Source organism: Chrysemys picta, chromosome 9 (genome assembly GCF_011386835.1).
Source record: "Chrysemys picta bellii isolate R12L10 chromosome 9, ASM1138683v2, whole genome shotgun sequence".
Lineage (NCBI taxonomy): Eukaryota > Metazoa > Chordata > Testudines > Emydidae > Chrysemys > Chrysemys picta.
This window is the reverse complement of record NC_088799.1, coordinates 55964503-55980446: the sequence shown is the minus strand read 5'-3', so window position 1 is coordinate 55980446 and position 15944 is coordinate 55964503. Positions and strand designations below refer to the sequence as shown.

The following is a 15944-nucleotide window of genomic DNA, read 5'->3' as shown; positions in this document are numbered from 1 at the left end:
CCCTTCCTCCCCGACAGCTATCTTTGTGGGGGAAGGTTCGGGAAGGACAGATCTGTGCTTGCACAGCATTTCCTAGCGCTGGCCCTGGCCACCATTGTTGGTGTGGCAGTGCCATTGGTGGGGTAGCCCCACCCCCATCAAAGAAGGCTGTGCTGCGAAGGGTGAGCAGGTGAGAGCTACCAATGCCCATAACTGCCCTCTGATGTGTGGCAACCAGGGCTCGTCTTCCAGCTACATCAACTTTGGGCAGCAGTCCCCAGCCTAGAGTTGCCACTTCCCCTTGCTGAGCCCATCTGGCAATCAAAGAGCAGATCCCTCTTGAGCTGGGGTGTCCCACTGCGCTTGAGTGGGGAAATCAGGCCAAGTGACAGAGAAGGGCACTCGCTTCCTGAAGGGTCTGAGCTTTATTGGTTTTACACAGCCACCTGAAACAGATGCCTCAGCTCACTGAGGAAAACAAGGACAGAACTGCCTGTCCCCAGGCAGCAGTCAAGCCCCAGGTTGTGGCCCAGGGGACCTGTGTCCAGTGAATGTTTCTGAACTAGTGATGTCATGGCAACACCATTAAACACACAGGTCAGAAGGGAATGTCTAGGAGCAGCCAAGATGTGTGGTAACCCCAGCAGCTGGTTTCCACCAATGACTCTTTGGCCAAGAAGTCCTTACTGAAGCTTGGGGGTAAGAGTTCAGTTTCCTTCCTCGCTGTCAGACCTTTCCCCTTCCCCTTCGCTGGCTGAATCTGTCTCTTCAGACGCTATATCCTGATCCCCCTCCCCCTCCTCCCGAGCCAGCAGCTTCTTAAAGACCTCAAACTCCTCCAGGGAGGAGTGGGCTATCTTGGCCAGGAAGTCCCCTTCCGAGACTCGGATGATCTCCTTCAGTTTCGGGTTGACGATCTGGGTCTGGCCTTTCTTGTCAGGGGTTTGATAAAGCCCCAGGCGCTCTAAGAAGATGTGCCGGTTCTTGACCTCAGCTATTGGAGTTCGGAAGAGACCAGATTTCACCACTGCTTTGTGCTTTACTCCCATTCTGAAGTACACGTACTGCAGGAAAGACAAAGGGAGACAAAAATACACCCTGCAAAGTGGAAGGAACAGACACCTGTTTAGCTGATGTCAGCGCATCCCAGGAAATACACTGGGTTGGAGCTAAGGGGCTATAAACATTGTACCTCACTTTTCCTATAGACGTACATAGGTAACTAGCCGCAGAGAAAGCTGAATTGAGGACTTCTAATGCACCTACTGTGAACAGTTATTACTGTGCACACTGGCAGTACATTTACCAAGACACAGTCCCTGCTTCATAAAGCACTGGTGACAGATGAACTCAAAAGCAGAGCAGAGGTCTTGACGGGATCACTGCTGATGAGGGTGTTTTGAGGAGGGTGGAAGAGTACATGCATTAAACACAAGTTCACTTCAGCTGTTACTTTTTTTTAAGAAGGCTGGGGAGGAGAACAGTGGAGCAGACACCAAGCAAGTAAAATACTGCAGCTCAGTCCCTCTAACCTGGCCTCTGTAAAAGAAGACAGCACTTGGAAGAGTTAGCATCAACAGTACAGTCAGACCTAGTTAAGCAGAACCAGTTTGCACACTGCATGTGTATCTCCACTAAATTCACATGCATGCTGCTCCACGCAGGCCAAGAAACTGGTCTCTCCTTCAGATCTCTCAGATTGAGAGGCACGAGAGAAGCCAATCCCATGACACTCAGATGTCGCTGTGTGGCACAAGACAGATACATGTGGGGAGATAAACCTGGTGATTCCTACTCTGGTTTGATTTCTCCACGTCCCCCGGAGTCGAAACCACCAGCCAGACTTTCAGATGGGTTCGTGCTACAGCAGGCCCTTAGGGAAAGAGTTCTGCAGCCCCCCAGAGGCCCAGCCTCACCTGGAATTTGTACTCCAGGTCATGCGGTTCCTCCAACAGGACGTTGGGGCAGCGATGCAGAATCTCTGTCACCTGATCCGCTGTGAAAATACACTTCTCCTTGAACACCTGCACCACTGCATCTATTTTCTTCCAGGACAAGGTGAAGATACTGGGGCAGTGGCTCACCACTCGCTGCAGGTTCTCTGTGTCAGACAAAAGGGCAGGTAGAGAGACATGCTCAGCATGCAGGAGAGGACGATTTACTGGGGACAGGGATTTAAGCAGTAGATATGCACAGTCGGATTTGAAGCGGAGGTGGATTGGTCTGCCTCTCCCTTCTCACAAGCAGCATATGGGCTCAAGAGTCTCACGCAGGACAAACAGCCAGAGCTACCTGCCTCTACCAGCAGGGTGCTCTGTGGAGTAAAGATGCAAAGCTGTAAACAGATCCCAGACTTTCTCTCAGTCATCAGCTAAGACCCAGACAGCTCCCCTGCTCTTCATACACACTGGCAAAGACCCCCTAGAGCCACAGGGTGGCTAAGCTGCAGGTGAACAGGCAGTTTGCTACTATGTCTAATTAGTGGCAGAAGCACAAGGGGGAAATTTTCAGCTATAGAAAATTAGTGCCCATCAAATGAAACACATTCCTGTCAGGGCGGAGAGAAAGGGGGAAGAGCACTGCAACACACAAGTAACAGAGATTGATCTATCAGCAGCAATTCAGTTGGGACAGAGATGCTTGGGATGGCAGAAATGGTCTGATAACAGAAGCTTTTCTCCTTGGTACAGATCAGCATTTGCAGAGGGCTAGAGAGAGGTTGCATACGTTTCTGGGAGGTGGGGGGGGGCAACAGGCTGGAGCTGAGGGAAGAGATTTAAAACATTCTAGCTAAAATGTTTCACAGAGCTGGGATAGTGTTAATTAATCTGCTGACTCTCCTTCCTGTGATCCTGACTCTGCAATTTCTGGCAGCTGGAACAACTGCTGAAGCACTCAAGGTGCAAATACCTTCAGACTGGGTGATTTTATGAACGCCACCAAAGGCAGAGCTAGAAGCTGCCTTAGTTCTTGTGCATCATTTTGGTAGGTAACATCCCCCAGGTCAAATCTCCTCTCTCTTACACCAGAGCTTTTTCCTATCATGCTGCAAGAGATCTGAGGGTGTGCTGCCAGGACACCAGAGTTAAACAGCTCTCACTCCAGAAGAACGTAACTGCAGAGAGGGGATCGTCTGAGGGCATGAGGTACTTTTGGCAACACTTCAGCACTGTATCTTGTATAAGGCAGTAAGCACGCAACATCATGTTACCTTCTCCGAGGTCCAGTCTCCGCAGGTAGTCTGCACGATGCCTCAGCTGCTGGGCCGTCATCCTTAGCACCTCAGGGCTCTTCTGCAAGACCCTCAGCGTGGAGTCAGCATCCAAGCCCAACAGGAGGAGCTCGGAAACCACCGCCAGCCGTGTCTGAGGAGCCAGCTTGGGCTGCAACCCGAACAGCTGTATTATCTGGGCGTTACTGAATCCCATGTCAGAGAATGAATCCAACATCTTTCCCAGCTCCGAGTTCCCTGTATCAGCTTGTCTCTGCTGTGCCGCCAGGGACAGACGGACAGCTTCCAGTAGCTTTCCACTGGGTGCTGGCTCATTGCTATCCTGCTCCCAACCAGCAGAGGACAAGCTCCCACCACTCCATTCTGATGAGGCCACGGAGGCCAGTCTACGCCCACTGCTTAACAGAGGGCAGAAAGAGGCAGGCAATCCAGCAGATGGAGAGGCACACAACCATGACTGTCTTGTAACAGGGGGATGGGTGCTGGGAACCAGCCTGCATCCCCACAGGACCTGCAGAAACACACCACAAAACAAGCTGATTGCAAAGTCAGTACGAAAGGATCAGAGAGGTCAGAAACAGGAGAGATCTTGTAGATCACGGAGTCCATCCTCCTACAGTGTGGAAGATGTAACCCAATAATTGACATTAAACCAACACTCCACCTAGGACTAAGCACACTGCACTTGTTGGCTCTCTTGCTTGTCTTAAAGGGTGACTGTAACAGCACAGATTTTAATTAGTCATCACTGGCTGCATTCCACTAGTGCAGGGGTCGGCAACCTTTCAGAAGTGGTGTGCCAAGTCTTCATTTATTCACTTTAATTTAAGGTTTCGCGTGCCGGTAATACATGTTAACGTTTTTTAGAAGGTGTCTCTAAGTCTATATTATATAACTAAACTATTGTATGTAAAGTAAACAAGGTTTTCAAAATGTTTAAGAAGCTTCATTTAAAATTAAATTAAAATGCTGATCTTACGCCGCCAGCCTGCTCAGCCCGCTTCCAGCCTGGGGTTCTGTTCACCTAGGCCTGCAGCGGGCTGAGCGGGGCCTGTGGCCAGGACGCTGGCTGGCAAGGAGCCGGCAGCCGGGACCCCAGACCTGGGGGGGGGGGTTCAGGGGTCAGGGCAGAGAGTGCAGGGCAGAAGGCTGGGTGTTGGGGGGAGGTCAGGGCAGAGGGCTGGGGGTGCAGGGCAGAAGGCTGGGAGTGTGGGGGGGTTCAGGGGTCAGAGCAGGGGGCTGGGGGTGTGTAGGGGTGCAGGGCAGAAGGCTGATGTGTGGGGGGTTCAGGGGTAAGGGCAGAGGGCTGGGGGTGGGTGGAGGTGCAGGGCAGAGGGCTGGGTGTTGGGGGTGCAGGGCAGAAGGCTGGGGTGCTCGGCTCATGGGGATGCTCCCAACCCCCTGCCCTGAGCGGCTCACGGCAGGGAGCTGGGAGGGATATGCCCTGTTCCACCCCCTTCCCCAAGGTCCGTCCCTACCTCTCTCTGCCTGCTCTACGGAGCAGGGAGCACGCTGCCACTCAGCTCTGCTCCGCTCCCCCTCCTCCTCGCAAGGGCCATCGCCGGCAGGGAGAAGGAGGGGGAGGAGGAGGGGCCGGAATGCACCAAGCTGTGGGAAGAAACGGGGGAGGGGGGAAGCTTGGCTGCCGCAGGACCAAGCTTCTGCCTCCTGCCCCCCGCAGGGGAGAGCGGTGGGCGGGGGGGCTGAGTGGGGCAGGGGGCCGGGACCCCCCCACATACCGCTCTCCCCTACGGAGGCAGGAGCTTGGTCCTGTGGCAGCCAAGCTTCCCTCCTCCCCCGCTTCTTTCCCCAGCGTGGCGTTTTCCGGCCCCTCCACCACCTCCTCTCACCGGGCAGGCAGCATGCCACTCAAATTCGGCTCGTGTGCCATGTTTGGCACGCGTGCCATAGGTTGCCGACCCCTGCACTAGTGCCTAAGTGCCCCAGACAAAGATCTTGTTGCAACTGATTTCATTTTGTTTTTTAAAAAAAGAAAAAACAAAGTTAAATAATTCTTTACAAATCTGGGATGTTGAAGGAAGCAGCAATGAAAGAACTCACTCTTCCAACGTTATTACCTATACAAGAGTTTCCAAAGTCCCCCTGTTCAAAAATACAAAGCGGCTTTTGTTTAAGACAACAAAACTAAAGGGAAATAGAACCTCCTATGGTTTGTTTTTCACAATTTTGCCTTACATGAAGTATCCAAATCAAAATAAAATACATCCTTTCTGAGGTCTATTATCTAGTTTATGCAATCGGAAACCCTATCAGACCAGAAGTCCAATAGTTAAGATGACTGGAACTACTCCAGTAAACGCTAGACTATACAGACTACTACATTACCAAAAAAAAAAGAAAGGAAAAAAAAAACATGTTAAAGGTTCAGGTTGTAAAATCAAACACTCATAAATTAGGAAATGCCTGGATTAAGGATGCCCCTGCAACCTTAGTTTGGCCTCCTTGTGCATACATGTTATCAAAGTCTTTAATTACATGATCACATGCTATTTTTTCGACAGGACTCCTGCTTCATTCCGTGCACAGGATGGACAGTGCTCGCTGAATAGGTAGCTCTTAGGGCTGTCAAGAGATTAAAAATATTAATCGTGATTAATCACGCAATTTAAAAAATTAATCGCGATTAAGCACACTGTTAAAAATAATAGAATACCATTTATTTAAATATTTTTGGATGTTTTCTACATTTTCAAATATATTGATTTCAATTGCAACACAGAATACAAAATGTACAGTGCTGACTTTATATTTATTTTTGATACATATATTTGCACTGTAAAAAAAAGAAATAGTATATTTCAATTCACCTAATACAAGTACTGTAGTACAATCTCTTTATGACAGTTGAACTTACAAATGTAGAATTATGAACAAAAAATAACTGCACTCAAAAATAAAACAATATAAAACTTTAGAGCCTACAAGTCCATTCAGTCCTACTTCAGCCAATCGCTCAGACAAACAAGTTTGGTTACAATTGGCAAGAGATAACGCTGCCCACTTCTTATTTACGTCACCTGAAAGTGAGAACAGCCGTTCGCATGACACTGTTGTAGCCAGCGTGGGAAGATAGTTACATGCCAGATGCAGTAAAGATTCAGATGTCTCTTCATGCTTCAACCACCATTCCAGAGGACATACGTCCATGCTGACAACGGGTTCTGCTCGATAACGATCCAAAGCACTGTGGACGGACACATGTTCATTTTCATCATCTGAGTCAGATGCCACCAACAGAAGGTTGATTTTCTTTTTTGGTGGTTCAGGTTCTATGTTTCTGCATCTGAGTGTTGCTCTTTTAAGACTTCTGAAAGCGTGCTCCATACATCGTCCCTCTCAGATTTTGGATGGCACTTCAAATTTTTAAACCTTGGGTCGAGTGCTGTAGCTATGTTTAGAAATCTCACATTGGTACCTTCTTTGTGTTTTGTCAAATCTGCAGTGAAAGTGTTCTTAAAATGAACAACATGTGCTGGGTCATCATCCAAGACTGCTATAACATGAAATATATGGCAGAATGCAGGTAAAACAGAGCAGGAGATATACAATTCTCCCGCAAGGAGTTCTGTCACAAATTTAATTAACGCATTGTTTTTTTAATGACTATCATCAGCACGGAAGCATGTCTTCTGGAATGCTGGCCGAAGCATGAAGGGACATACGAATGTTTAGCATATCTGGCACGTAAATACCTTGCAATGCTGGCTACAAAAGTGCCATGCGAACACCTGTTCTCTCTTTAGGTGATATTGTACTTAAGAAGCAAGCAGCATTATGTCCCGTAAATGTAAACAAACTTGTTTGTCTTAGTGGTTGGCTGAACAAGAAGTAGGACTGAGTGGACTTATAGGCTCTAAAGTTGTACATTGTTTTGTTTTTGAGTGCAGTTATGTAACAAAAAAAATCTACATTGGTAAATTACACTTTCACAGTAAAGAGAATGCACTACTGTACTTGTATGAGATTAATTGAAAAATACTATTTCTTTTATCATTTTTACAGTGCAAATATTTGTAATAAAAATAATATAAAGTGAGCACTGTACACTTCATATTCAGTCTTTTAATTGAAATCAATATATTTGAAAATGTAGAAAAACATCCACAAATATTTAATAAATTTCAACTCGTACTCTATTGTTTAACAGTGCGATTAATCACGATTAATTTTTTTCAGTTAATTGAGTGAGTTAACTGCGATTAATCGACAGCCCTAGTAGCTATTCAATATTTTGCTTTATCCTCATCATTCAATGTGTGGTCCCATGTCTTAATTGCTGCACACTATTCAAACCCTACACCGAGTACAGAATTATTCCCTCAGAGGCTTTTTTGTAGCTCTCCACAAACACTAATGAATTTAATTTCCCAACATCCCTGTGAGGTACAGTTTATGTCAGTATCCCCATGTTACAGACAGGAGCCTGAAGCACAAGAGATTAAGGTCAGAAGAGTCCACTAATTTCAGGTGGACCAACTGGAGAGACCTGAGACCTGATTTTCTTGGCATTAAATAGCAGTCTATGTACAAAGCACAGCTCCCACTGACCAGCTGCAATAGTGAGTGCTCTGCACGGGTGCAAATCAGACCCCAGGGGTCTCAAGTTTGGCGTACAAAAAAGGAAGAACACCTGTGAAAATGTGCATGTAAGTGACTTGCCCAGCATCACATAGAAACCCTGTGGCAGAGGCAGGGATAGAATCCAGTTCTCCAAGGCAGCATTCAAGAGCAATGGGACCGTCCTTTCTCCTGGAATCCCATACTTCATTCCCTACACACCTTCCAATTTCTTCAATAAAGGAGGCAGAGAGCCAGCAGGTCTCCTTCACTACACAACCATGATGCGGCCACCCAATGGAGCTGTCCACCCCATGCGACCTGTCATGTGCTCCAAGTGGTAAGGGCAGCCTTGCCTCCTGCTTCTCTTGCTTTCCCTTAAGCAAGCCTTGAAGGAGTGTGCTCCCTCCCCGCCTCTCACCCCTGGCCCCCGAAAGCATGCCATCGAGGCCATCCCGCAAGCCTCACCAGTTGCTTCCAACATGCACAATATCCAGCCAGTCCACCTCCGAACTGTGCCCAGGAAACATCTGTACACACCTCTCCTCCATCCTATTTACTTCCTCACCCTCGTGTCCCCCCTCCCCAACTCCAAGCAATGGGGCCTGCTACCACCAGCGGAGGGCAAGGAACCCAGTGGGCCAGCCTGTACTCCACTCTGATCCCACAGCCCACTGCGGATATCAGCTGGCGTCTTCCTCACGGAGCTGTGAGTGCAGGCATGTACCTGGTGTGGTTCACAAACTCCCCTGCCTCTTTTGTGCGTCTTTTGTGCTGCATCTACATAGGGTGGACCAAGCTGCAGCCCCTCTTCCGGCTCCTCCAGAACCTCCTACTGAGGTCCTGGCTGCACTGTCCCCTGCACCTCCCAATTCATACACACCCTATCTGTGGCCCCACAATTTGCAAAACCTCCTCATCAACCTACCTCTGGTGCTGGCCAAGACGGCCATCCACCACTCTAGGTGGAGAAAGCTGGATTGGGGTGTGGGGGGGGAGCCTATTTCCTTTCTCTGGTAAAGTCACGTCGCCACGCAGATCTGCTCTGGACAGTGTCTACTGGACTTCTCTGACGAGCAGTGGCTGTTGTCGGGGCTCTCTGCTCCGTGTCCCACTCTGGATCCCTGAGTTTTGCCCTGTGACCTTCACTCCCATTCCTGTTTTTTCATTTGTTGCCCCCTGTAGTCAAGTGGAGCCTGAATTTAGTGGTTCCACTTTGTGATTCATCCACAGTGGAACCAACCTTGGTACCATGTGCATCTATTCCTCTCTTGGCTGTCTCCGTGCCACCCACCCACGCACAGCATGCCCTCTCTACTGCAGGCCCAGGCTCCTTCTCAAGACTCCCATCATCTTATGCCCAAATAAATCTGTTAGTCTTTAAGGTGCCACCAGACTCCTTGTTGTTTTTGTAGATACAGACTAACACGGCTACCCCTGATACTTGATCATCTGTGATAGCAACTAGAAAGGAATCAAATCACATTAACAATGTATTTTTTAAAAACCATGGGCATTCCCTCCACGCCCCGTGCACTCTCACTCGGGCTTGATTAGACTGGAAGCGCTTTGGGACAGGAAAAGGTTGCAATATAAAGAGTCACGTCTAACCCTCCTGGCAGGGCCGGCTCCAGGGTTTTGGCTGCCCCAAGCAGCCAAACAAAAACAAAACAAAACAAAACAAAAAGCCGTGATCACGATCTGCGGCGGCAATTTGGTGGGAGGTCCTTTGCTCCGAGCAGGAGTGAGGGACCATCTGCCGAACAACTGGACGTGCCGCCCCTCTCCGAAGTGGCCGCCCCAAGCGGCTGCTTTGTAAGCTGGTGCCTGGAGCCGGCCCTGCCTCCTGGGAATAACATCCAGAAGGGTTCAGTCTCTCAAAGGGTGACTAGACGTCCCCATTTTATAGGGACAGTCCTGATTTTTGGGTCTTTTTCTTATATAGGCTCCTATTACCACCCACCCCCGTCCCGATTTTTCACACTTGCCCTCTCGTCACCCTAGTCCCTCCCTGCGACGGAATGTCAGCAGGCCAGGCAGATGGATACATCTGTCCATATGAATTGTGAGTTCAGGAAGGATCCATCCAGCAGGAACGCTGGGTACAGGTCAAGGGCAGGTGGGGGCTGAGTTAGCAGCTGGTGCTTAGGGGCTGGGCCCAGGATGGTGAGACAAGGGGAGCCTGCCTGGACTGTCACGCCCACGCGTTCAGAAAAGAAGCCGGGGGGAAGTGACCTACCCCTCTTTCCACATTGCACGGCCGGGCCGCGCCGCTCACCCGATCACAGTCTCACTCCCCGCGTTGCACCGCCGAGCTCCACCGCTCACCCTGCCCCCGCGTTATACAGCCCGGCCGCGCCGCTGACCCTGCCCCCACTCCCCGCACTGTACGGCCGGGTAGCGCCGCTCACCCTGCCCCCGCTCCCAGCGTTGTACGGCCGAGACCCGCCATTCACCCTGCCCTGCCCCCACTCCCCGCGCTGCACGGCCTGGCCGGGCCGCTCACCCTACCCTGCCCCCGCATGGCCCGGCCCCGCCGCCAACTCTCCGCGATGCACGGCCGCGCCGCTCACCCAGGCCGCGCGCCTCGATAACTCCCGTGTCGGGCCCAGGCTGCTGCTGTGCATGTCGCTGGGCGGATGCAGTCCCGGCCCGCCTGGAAACAGGAAGTGGTCAGTTCCGCAGCCCCGGGCCCAGCTCCCTGCCGCCGGGGCGGCTCTCCCGCAGGGCCACACAGGCCGCCTGCGGCTCCTTCGGCGGGAGCCCCCCGTGCGCGCCGGACTGGAGGCGGCCTGTGTTACAGCCCTGGCCCTTCGCTCGGCTCCCTAGGAGCTGGCACGTTTCCGCACCGCTCCTGCCCCACGGGGCCTGGACCGGCGAACAGCCCCGCCCAGCTTGCTCAGCAGCGGGACGGGGGTCACGGGGTGTGAGGGGCTGCGCTGAGATCGCATTGGTAACGGACCCACCAGGCTGGGCCACACGGTGTTGGGTGGCCGCAGAACACCAAGCCATGGCCCTGGGTAGGCACAGCTTACAGCAGTGTGCTTCTCAACCTTTTCCTGCTGGCCGTCCTCTTTGGACTTAAAAAAAATGACACCCCCCCAGCTCAGGGCTCCAGATTTCAACAGCCCCACAGGGTTCTGGGTTTCAGCCCAGCATGGGTCTGAAACGTACATTAGCTTTCTGGGGGACCAGGGAATAGCCCTGCTACCTACCCCCTCATGCTTGCGACCCCCTGAAGTTCCCCTCCTGTAGGGTTACCATATTTAAAAAAAACCAAAAAGAGAACACTCCATGAGGCCACGGCCCCACCCCAACTCCGCCCCCTCCCCAAAGTCTCCGCCCCCTGCTCCTCCCCTTCCCCTGCTTCCCGCGAATCAAATGTTCGCTGGAAGCCTGAAACAGGCAGGCAGCAGGTAGGCTGGGGCCATGGAGCACAAGGAGGCGTGGCCCAGTCCGGACCCACCAGCGGAGCGGCTCTGGCCCCGGCGTCTCTGGCCTGGCTCGGCTCGGGCCCTGGGGCGCCGGCCCCGGCCAAGTGGCGCCGGCCCGCCCTGGTCCCAGCAGCTTGGGCCCCGCTTCCGGCCAAGCGGCTCTGGCCCGGCCCCAGCCCCGGCTGAGCGGCCGGCGGCCGAGCACCAGCGGCTCCGGCTTCAGCCCGGATCCAAGCCCCACAACCCCTCCCTATTTCCCGGACATGTCTGGCTTTTTGGAATTTCCTCCCGGAGGGGGATTTGAGGACCAAAGAGCCGGACATGTCCGGGAAAAGCCGGACGTATGGTAACCCCACCGTCCTGCAGCCCCCAGATTGAGAAACACTGTCTTAGAGAACATACATAAGAGCAGCCATATTGGGTCAGACCAATGGTCCATCTAGCCCAGTATCCTGTCTTCCAACAGTGGCCAGTGCCAGGTGCCCCAGAGGGAATGAACAGAACAGGTAATCTCCAAGTGATCCATCCCCTGTTGCCCATTCCCAGCTTCTGGCAAACAGAGGCTAGGGACACCATCCCTGCCCATCCTGGCTAAAAGCCATTGATGGTGATGGACAGAGCTGCCATGAATTTAACTAACTCTTTTTTGAACCCTGCAATAGTCTTGGCCTTCACAACATCTTCTGGCAAGGAGTTCCACAGGTTAACTACGTTGTGTGTTTGTATGTTTTAAACCTACTGTCTATTAATTTCATTTGGTGACCCATAGTTCTTGTGTTATGAGAAGGAGTAAATAACACTTCCTTATTTACTTTCTCCACACGTCATGATTTTATAGACCTCTATCATATCCCCCCTTAGTCGTCTCTTTTCCAAGCTGAAAACTCCCAATCTTATTAATCTCTCCTCATACAGAAGCTGTTCCATACCCCTAATAATTTTTGTTGCTCTTTTCTGAACCTTTTCCAATTCTAATATATCTTTTTTGAGATGGGGTGACCATGCATGCAGTGTTCAAGATGTGAGTGTACCATGGATTTATATAGAGGCAATATGATATTTTCTGTCTTATCTATCCCTTTCTTAATGACTCCCAAGATCTCTTTCTTGAGTGGTAATAGCTAATTTAGACCCCATCATTTTATATGTGTAAGCAGGGTCTGAATGAATGCTTCCCTGACAGCTAGCTGGGAGGGGGAAATACTGGAGGGGGGTATGTAAATACAGTTTGCTCTTGCTCTGTTTACATATTCAGCAGAATACAGCCGTGTCATCAAACTGGTATTGGGTACAAATCACCTTAGTACTGAATGCAGGGGTAGTGAAATATGGTTACCAATGTTGTAATTGTTGTAGGAATACAGGACAGCAGGACTGGGCACCCTCAGTTGAAAGAGCATCATTAAAGCAGGGACTCAAATGTCAGAGCCCTGTGAAAGTTAGAGGGGTGGGGACAGGAGTCCCTATGTCTAGTCAGGAGGCTGTACAATCTCCTTTTCCCCCCTTCCCTCCTCTTCAGACTGGCTTAACCTGGTCTTCCCTACTGTTCAAAGAATAGAGCTAAATAGGCTTCATTAGGAGTCTTTTTTGTTACTTTAATTGCTCAATCAGAGCTGAAACCAGTTATGGTAGGACTGTGTTTCTGCCCTGCCTGCTAAAATTACTGAGAGCTGCAATCACTTGAGATGGGGCAGTGTTTCTGTCCAGCCTGCAAAAGAGCTGAAAATCACTGAGAAACTGATGTGCAGGTCACAGCAGAGAGGCAGAAGGTGACTGAGTGACTAACTGACAGTCAGCTGGCAAATGAGTGACCAGCAGGGTGGCGGCACAGCAGCTTGACGAGCAGCCAGCAGGGCGGCGACGGAGAGGCGTGATGAGGGGCTAGCAGAGTGGCTGGTGGAGGGGTACAGTGAGGGCAGTGAGCAGGTGGCCGGTGAGCAGCCAGCAGAGTGAGTAAGACGCCTCTTTATCGCCCATCCGGGGGGGAGGTGAACTCTGCAGATGCACCTCTGAACTCTGGGTCTGCACTGACCAAGGACAGCAACTGTGAGTGGGGTACAGAGACGGGTCAGACATGTTGTCATAACTATAAAGGGAAGGTTTCAGAGTAGCAGCCGTGTTAGTCTGTATCCGCAAAAAGAACAGGACTACTTGTGGCATAGTCTCTAAGATGCCACAAGTACTCCTGTTCTTTTTATAAAGGGAAGGGTAACAGCTGTCCTGTGTACAGTACTATAAAATCCCTCCTGGCCAGAGACTCCAAAATCCTTTTCCCTGTAAAGGGTGAAGAAGCTCAGGTAACCTGGCTGGCATCTGACCCAAAGGACCAATAAGGGGACAAAATACTTTCCAATCTTGGGGGAGGAGGGCGAGGCTTTTGTTTGTGCTCTTTGTTTTGGGAGTCATTCGCTCTTGGGACTGAGAGGGACCAGACATCAATCCAGGTTCTCCACATCTTTCTAAACAAGTCTCTCCTATTTCAAACTTGTAAGTAAATAGCCAGGCAAGGCATCTTAGTTTTACTTTGTTTTCTCAACTTGTAAATGTACCTTTTACTAAAGTGTTTATCTTTGTTTGCTGTACTTTGAACCTAAGACTAGAGGGGAGTCCTCTAAGCTCTTTAAGTTTGATTACCCTGTAAAGTTATTTTCCATACTGATTTTACAGAGATGATTTTTACCTTTTTCTTTAATTAAAAACCTTCTTTTTAAGAACCTAATTGATTTTTTCCTTGTTTTAGATCCAAGGGGGTTGGATCTGTATTCACCAGGGAATTGGTGAAAGGTTTCTCAAGGCTTCCCAGGGAAGGAAACTAGCCTTGGGATGGTGGCAGCGAACCAGAGCTAAGCTGGTAGTTAAGCTTAGAAGTTTTCATGCAGGCCCCTACATTTGTACCCTAAAATTCAAAGTGGGGATACAGCATTGACACATGTGAAAGGGACTTTTGGGTTGCTGGACTTAAGAACCTGAGGGGAAAAGGGAACTGCCCAGCTTACTTGGGGGTGGGTCTTTTGCTCAGGGTTTATGTTTATGAACCCTGGTTGTGGTGTATTCCCAAATTAACTCAGAATTACTTCCCTCCTTTTATTAAAAGTTTCTTTTCTACACTCAGACTCTGTGCTTGTGAGTGGGGAAGTATTGCCTCTCCAAGGCACCCAGGGGTGGTGTGTAATTTTTCCAGGTTACTGGGTGGGGGCTCGAGCCGGCTCTGTGTTGTATCAATAGAAAGGAACACCTAGATATTGAACTCGGCCCTGGTTGCTGCTGGCTCCACCTGGCAGAAGGGTTGCATAGGTATAGTTGGGATTATGTTTTCTAATGTGCATTATTTTGCATTTATCAACATTGAATTTAATCTGCCATTTTGTTGCCCAGTCACCTAGTTTTGAGAGATACTTTTGTAGCTCTTCACAATCTGCCTGGGACTTAACTATCTTGAGTAGTTTTGTATCATCTGCAAATTTTGCCATCTCACTGTTTACCCCTTTTTCCAGATCATTTATGAATATGCTGAATAGTACTGGTCCCAGTACAAACCCCTGGGGGATACCACTATATACCTCTCTCCATTCTGAAAATTGACCTTTTATTCCTACCCTTTGTTTCCTATCTTTTAATCAGTTACCAATCCATGAGAGGACCTTCCCTCTTATCCCATGACAGCTTACTTTGCTTAAGAGCCTTTGGTGAGGGCTTTCTGAAAATCTAAGTACAGTATATCCACTGCATCCTCTTGTCCACATGCTTGTTGACCCCCTCAAAGAATTCTAGTAGATTGGTGAGCTATGCTTTCCCTTTACAAAAACCATGTTGACTCTTCCCCAACAAATTATGTTCATCTATGTGTTTGGCAATTTTGTTCTTTACTATAGTTTCAACCAATTTGGCCGGTACTGAAGTCAGGCTTACCGGCCTGTAATTGCCGGGATCAACTCTGGAGCCCTTTTTAAAAATTGGCATCGCATTAGCTATCCTCCAGTCATTTGGTACAGAAGCTGATTTAAATGATGGGTTACAGACTACAGTTAGTAGTTCTGCAATTTGACATTTGAGTTCCTTCAGAACTCTTGGGTGAATACCATCTGGTCCTGGTGACTTATTGCTGAACCTCCAAGAAAGCTATTTTGGGTGCTTAATTTTTGTAATTTTATCAATTTGTTCCAAAACCTCCTCTAATGACATCTCAATCTGGGACAATTCCTCAGATTTGTCACCTAAAAAGAATGGCTCAGGTTTGGGAATCTCCCTCACATCCTCAGCCATAAAGACCGATGCAAAGAATTCATCCAGTTTCTCCACAATGGCCCTTATCATCTTTGAATGTTTCTTTAGCATCTCAATCATCCAGTGGCCCCACTGGTTGTTTAGCAGGGTTCCTGCTTCTGATGTACTTAAAATTTGCTATTACGTTTTGAGTCTTTGGCTAGCTGTTCTTCAAATTCTTTTTTGGCCTTCCTAATTATTATTTTGACACTTCATTTGCCAGAGTTTATGCTTCTTTCTATTTTCCTCACTAGGATTTAACTTCCACTTTTTAAAGGATGCCTTTTTGCCTCTCACTGCTTCTTTCACTTTGTTATTTAGCCATGGAGGCCCTTTTTTGGTTCTCTTACTATGGTTTTTTTGTTTGTTTGTTTTTTTAATTTGGGGTTGTGACGTTGTGCAGTCTATATGGTTTTATAAAAACTTGATAATAAGTCAATATAATGTAACAGATAGTT

The 15944-nt window shown here is 49.3% G+C and overlaps 1 protein-coding gene across 3 annotated transcripts; it reads right to left on the bottom strand.

Moving 5' to 3' along the window:
• Positions 1–385: 385 nt before the first annotated feature.
• On the bottom strand, positions 386–10681 carry MTERF4 (mitochondrial transcription termination factor 4). Of its 3 annotated transcripts, none has more exons than XM_065557066.1 (4): positions 10363–10681; positions 3191–3722; positions 1896–2080; positions 386–1043 (listed from the first exon to the last, which is right to left on the bottom strand). In XM_065557066.1, exons 1-4 carry the CDS (start codon positions 10414–10416, stop codon positions 687–689), a joined length of 1128 nt encoding a protein of 375 aa, XP_065413138.1. In that variant the 5' UTR covers positions 10417–10681; the 3' UTR covers positions 386–686. The 3 variants fall into 3 exon arrangements, with proteins under 3 accessions (XP_065413138.1, XP_065413141.1, XP_065413139.1); XM_065557069.1 differs by lacking the exon at positions 10363–10681 and adding an exon at positions 10029–10093; XM_065557067.1 differs by lacking the exon at positions 10363–10681 and adding an exon at positions 8718–8968.
• Between the last annotated feature and the right edge of the window lie 5263 nt (positions 10682–15944).

Bases quoted from the DNA above. Each gene is read 5' to 3' on its own strand.
- MTERF4 (XM_065557066.1), bottom strand. From the start codon at position 10,416: ATGCACAGCAGCAGCCTGGGCCCGACACGGGAGTTATCGAGGCGCGCG. The intron at 2,081-3,190 runs GTAACATGATGT...TGTCTGACACAG, and splicing joins GAGACTGGACCTCGGAGAAG to AGAACCTGCAGCGAGTGGTG. The intron at 1,044-1,895 runs GTGAGGCTGGGC...TCTTTCCTGCAG, and splicing joins ACCTGGAGTACAAATTCCAG to TACGTGTACTTCAGAATGGG.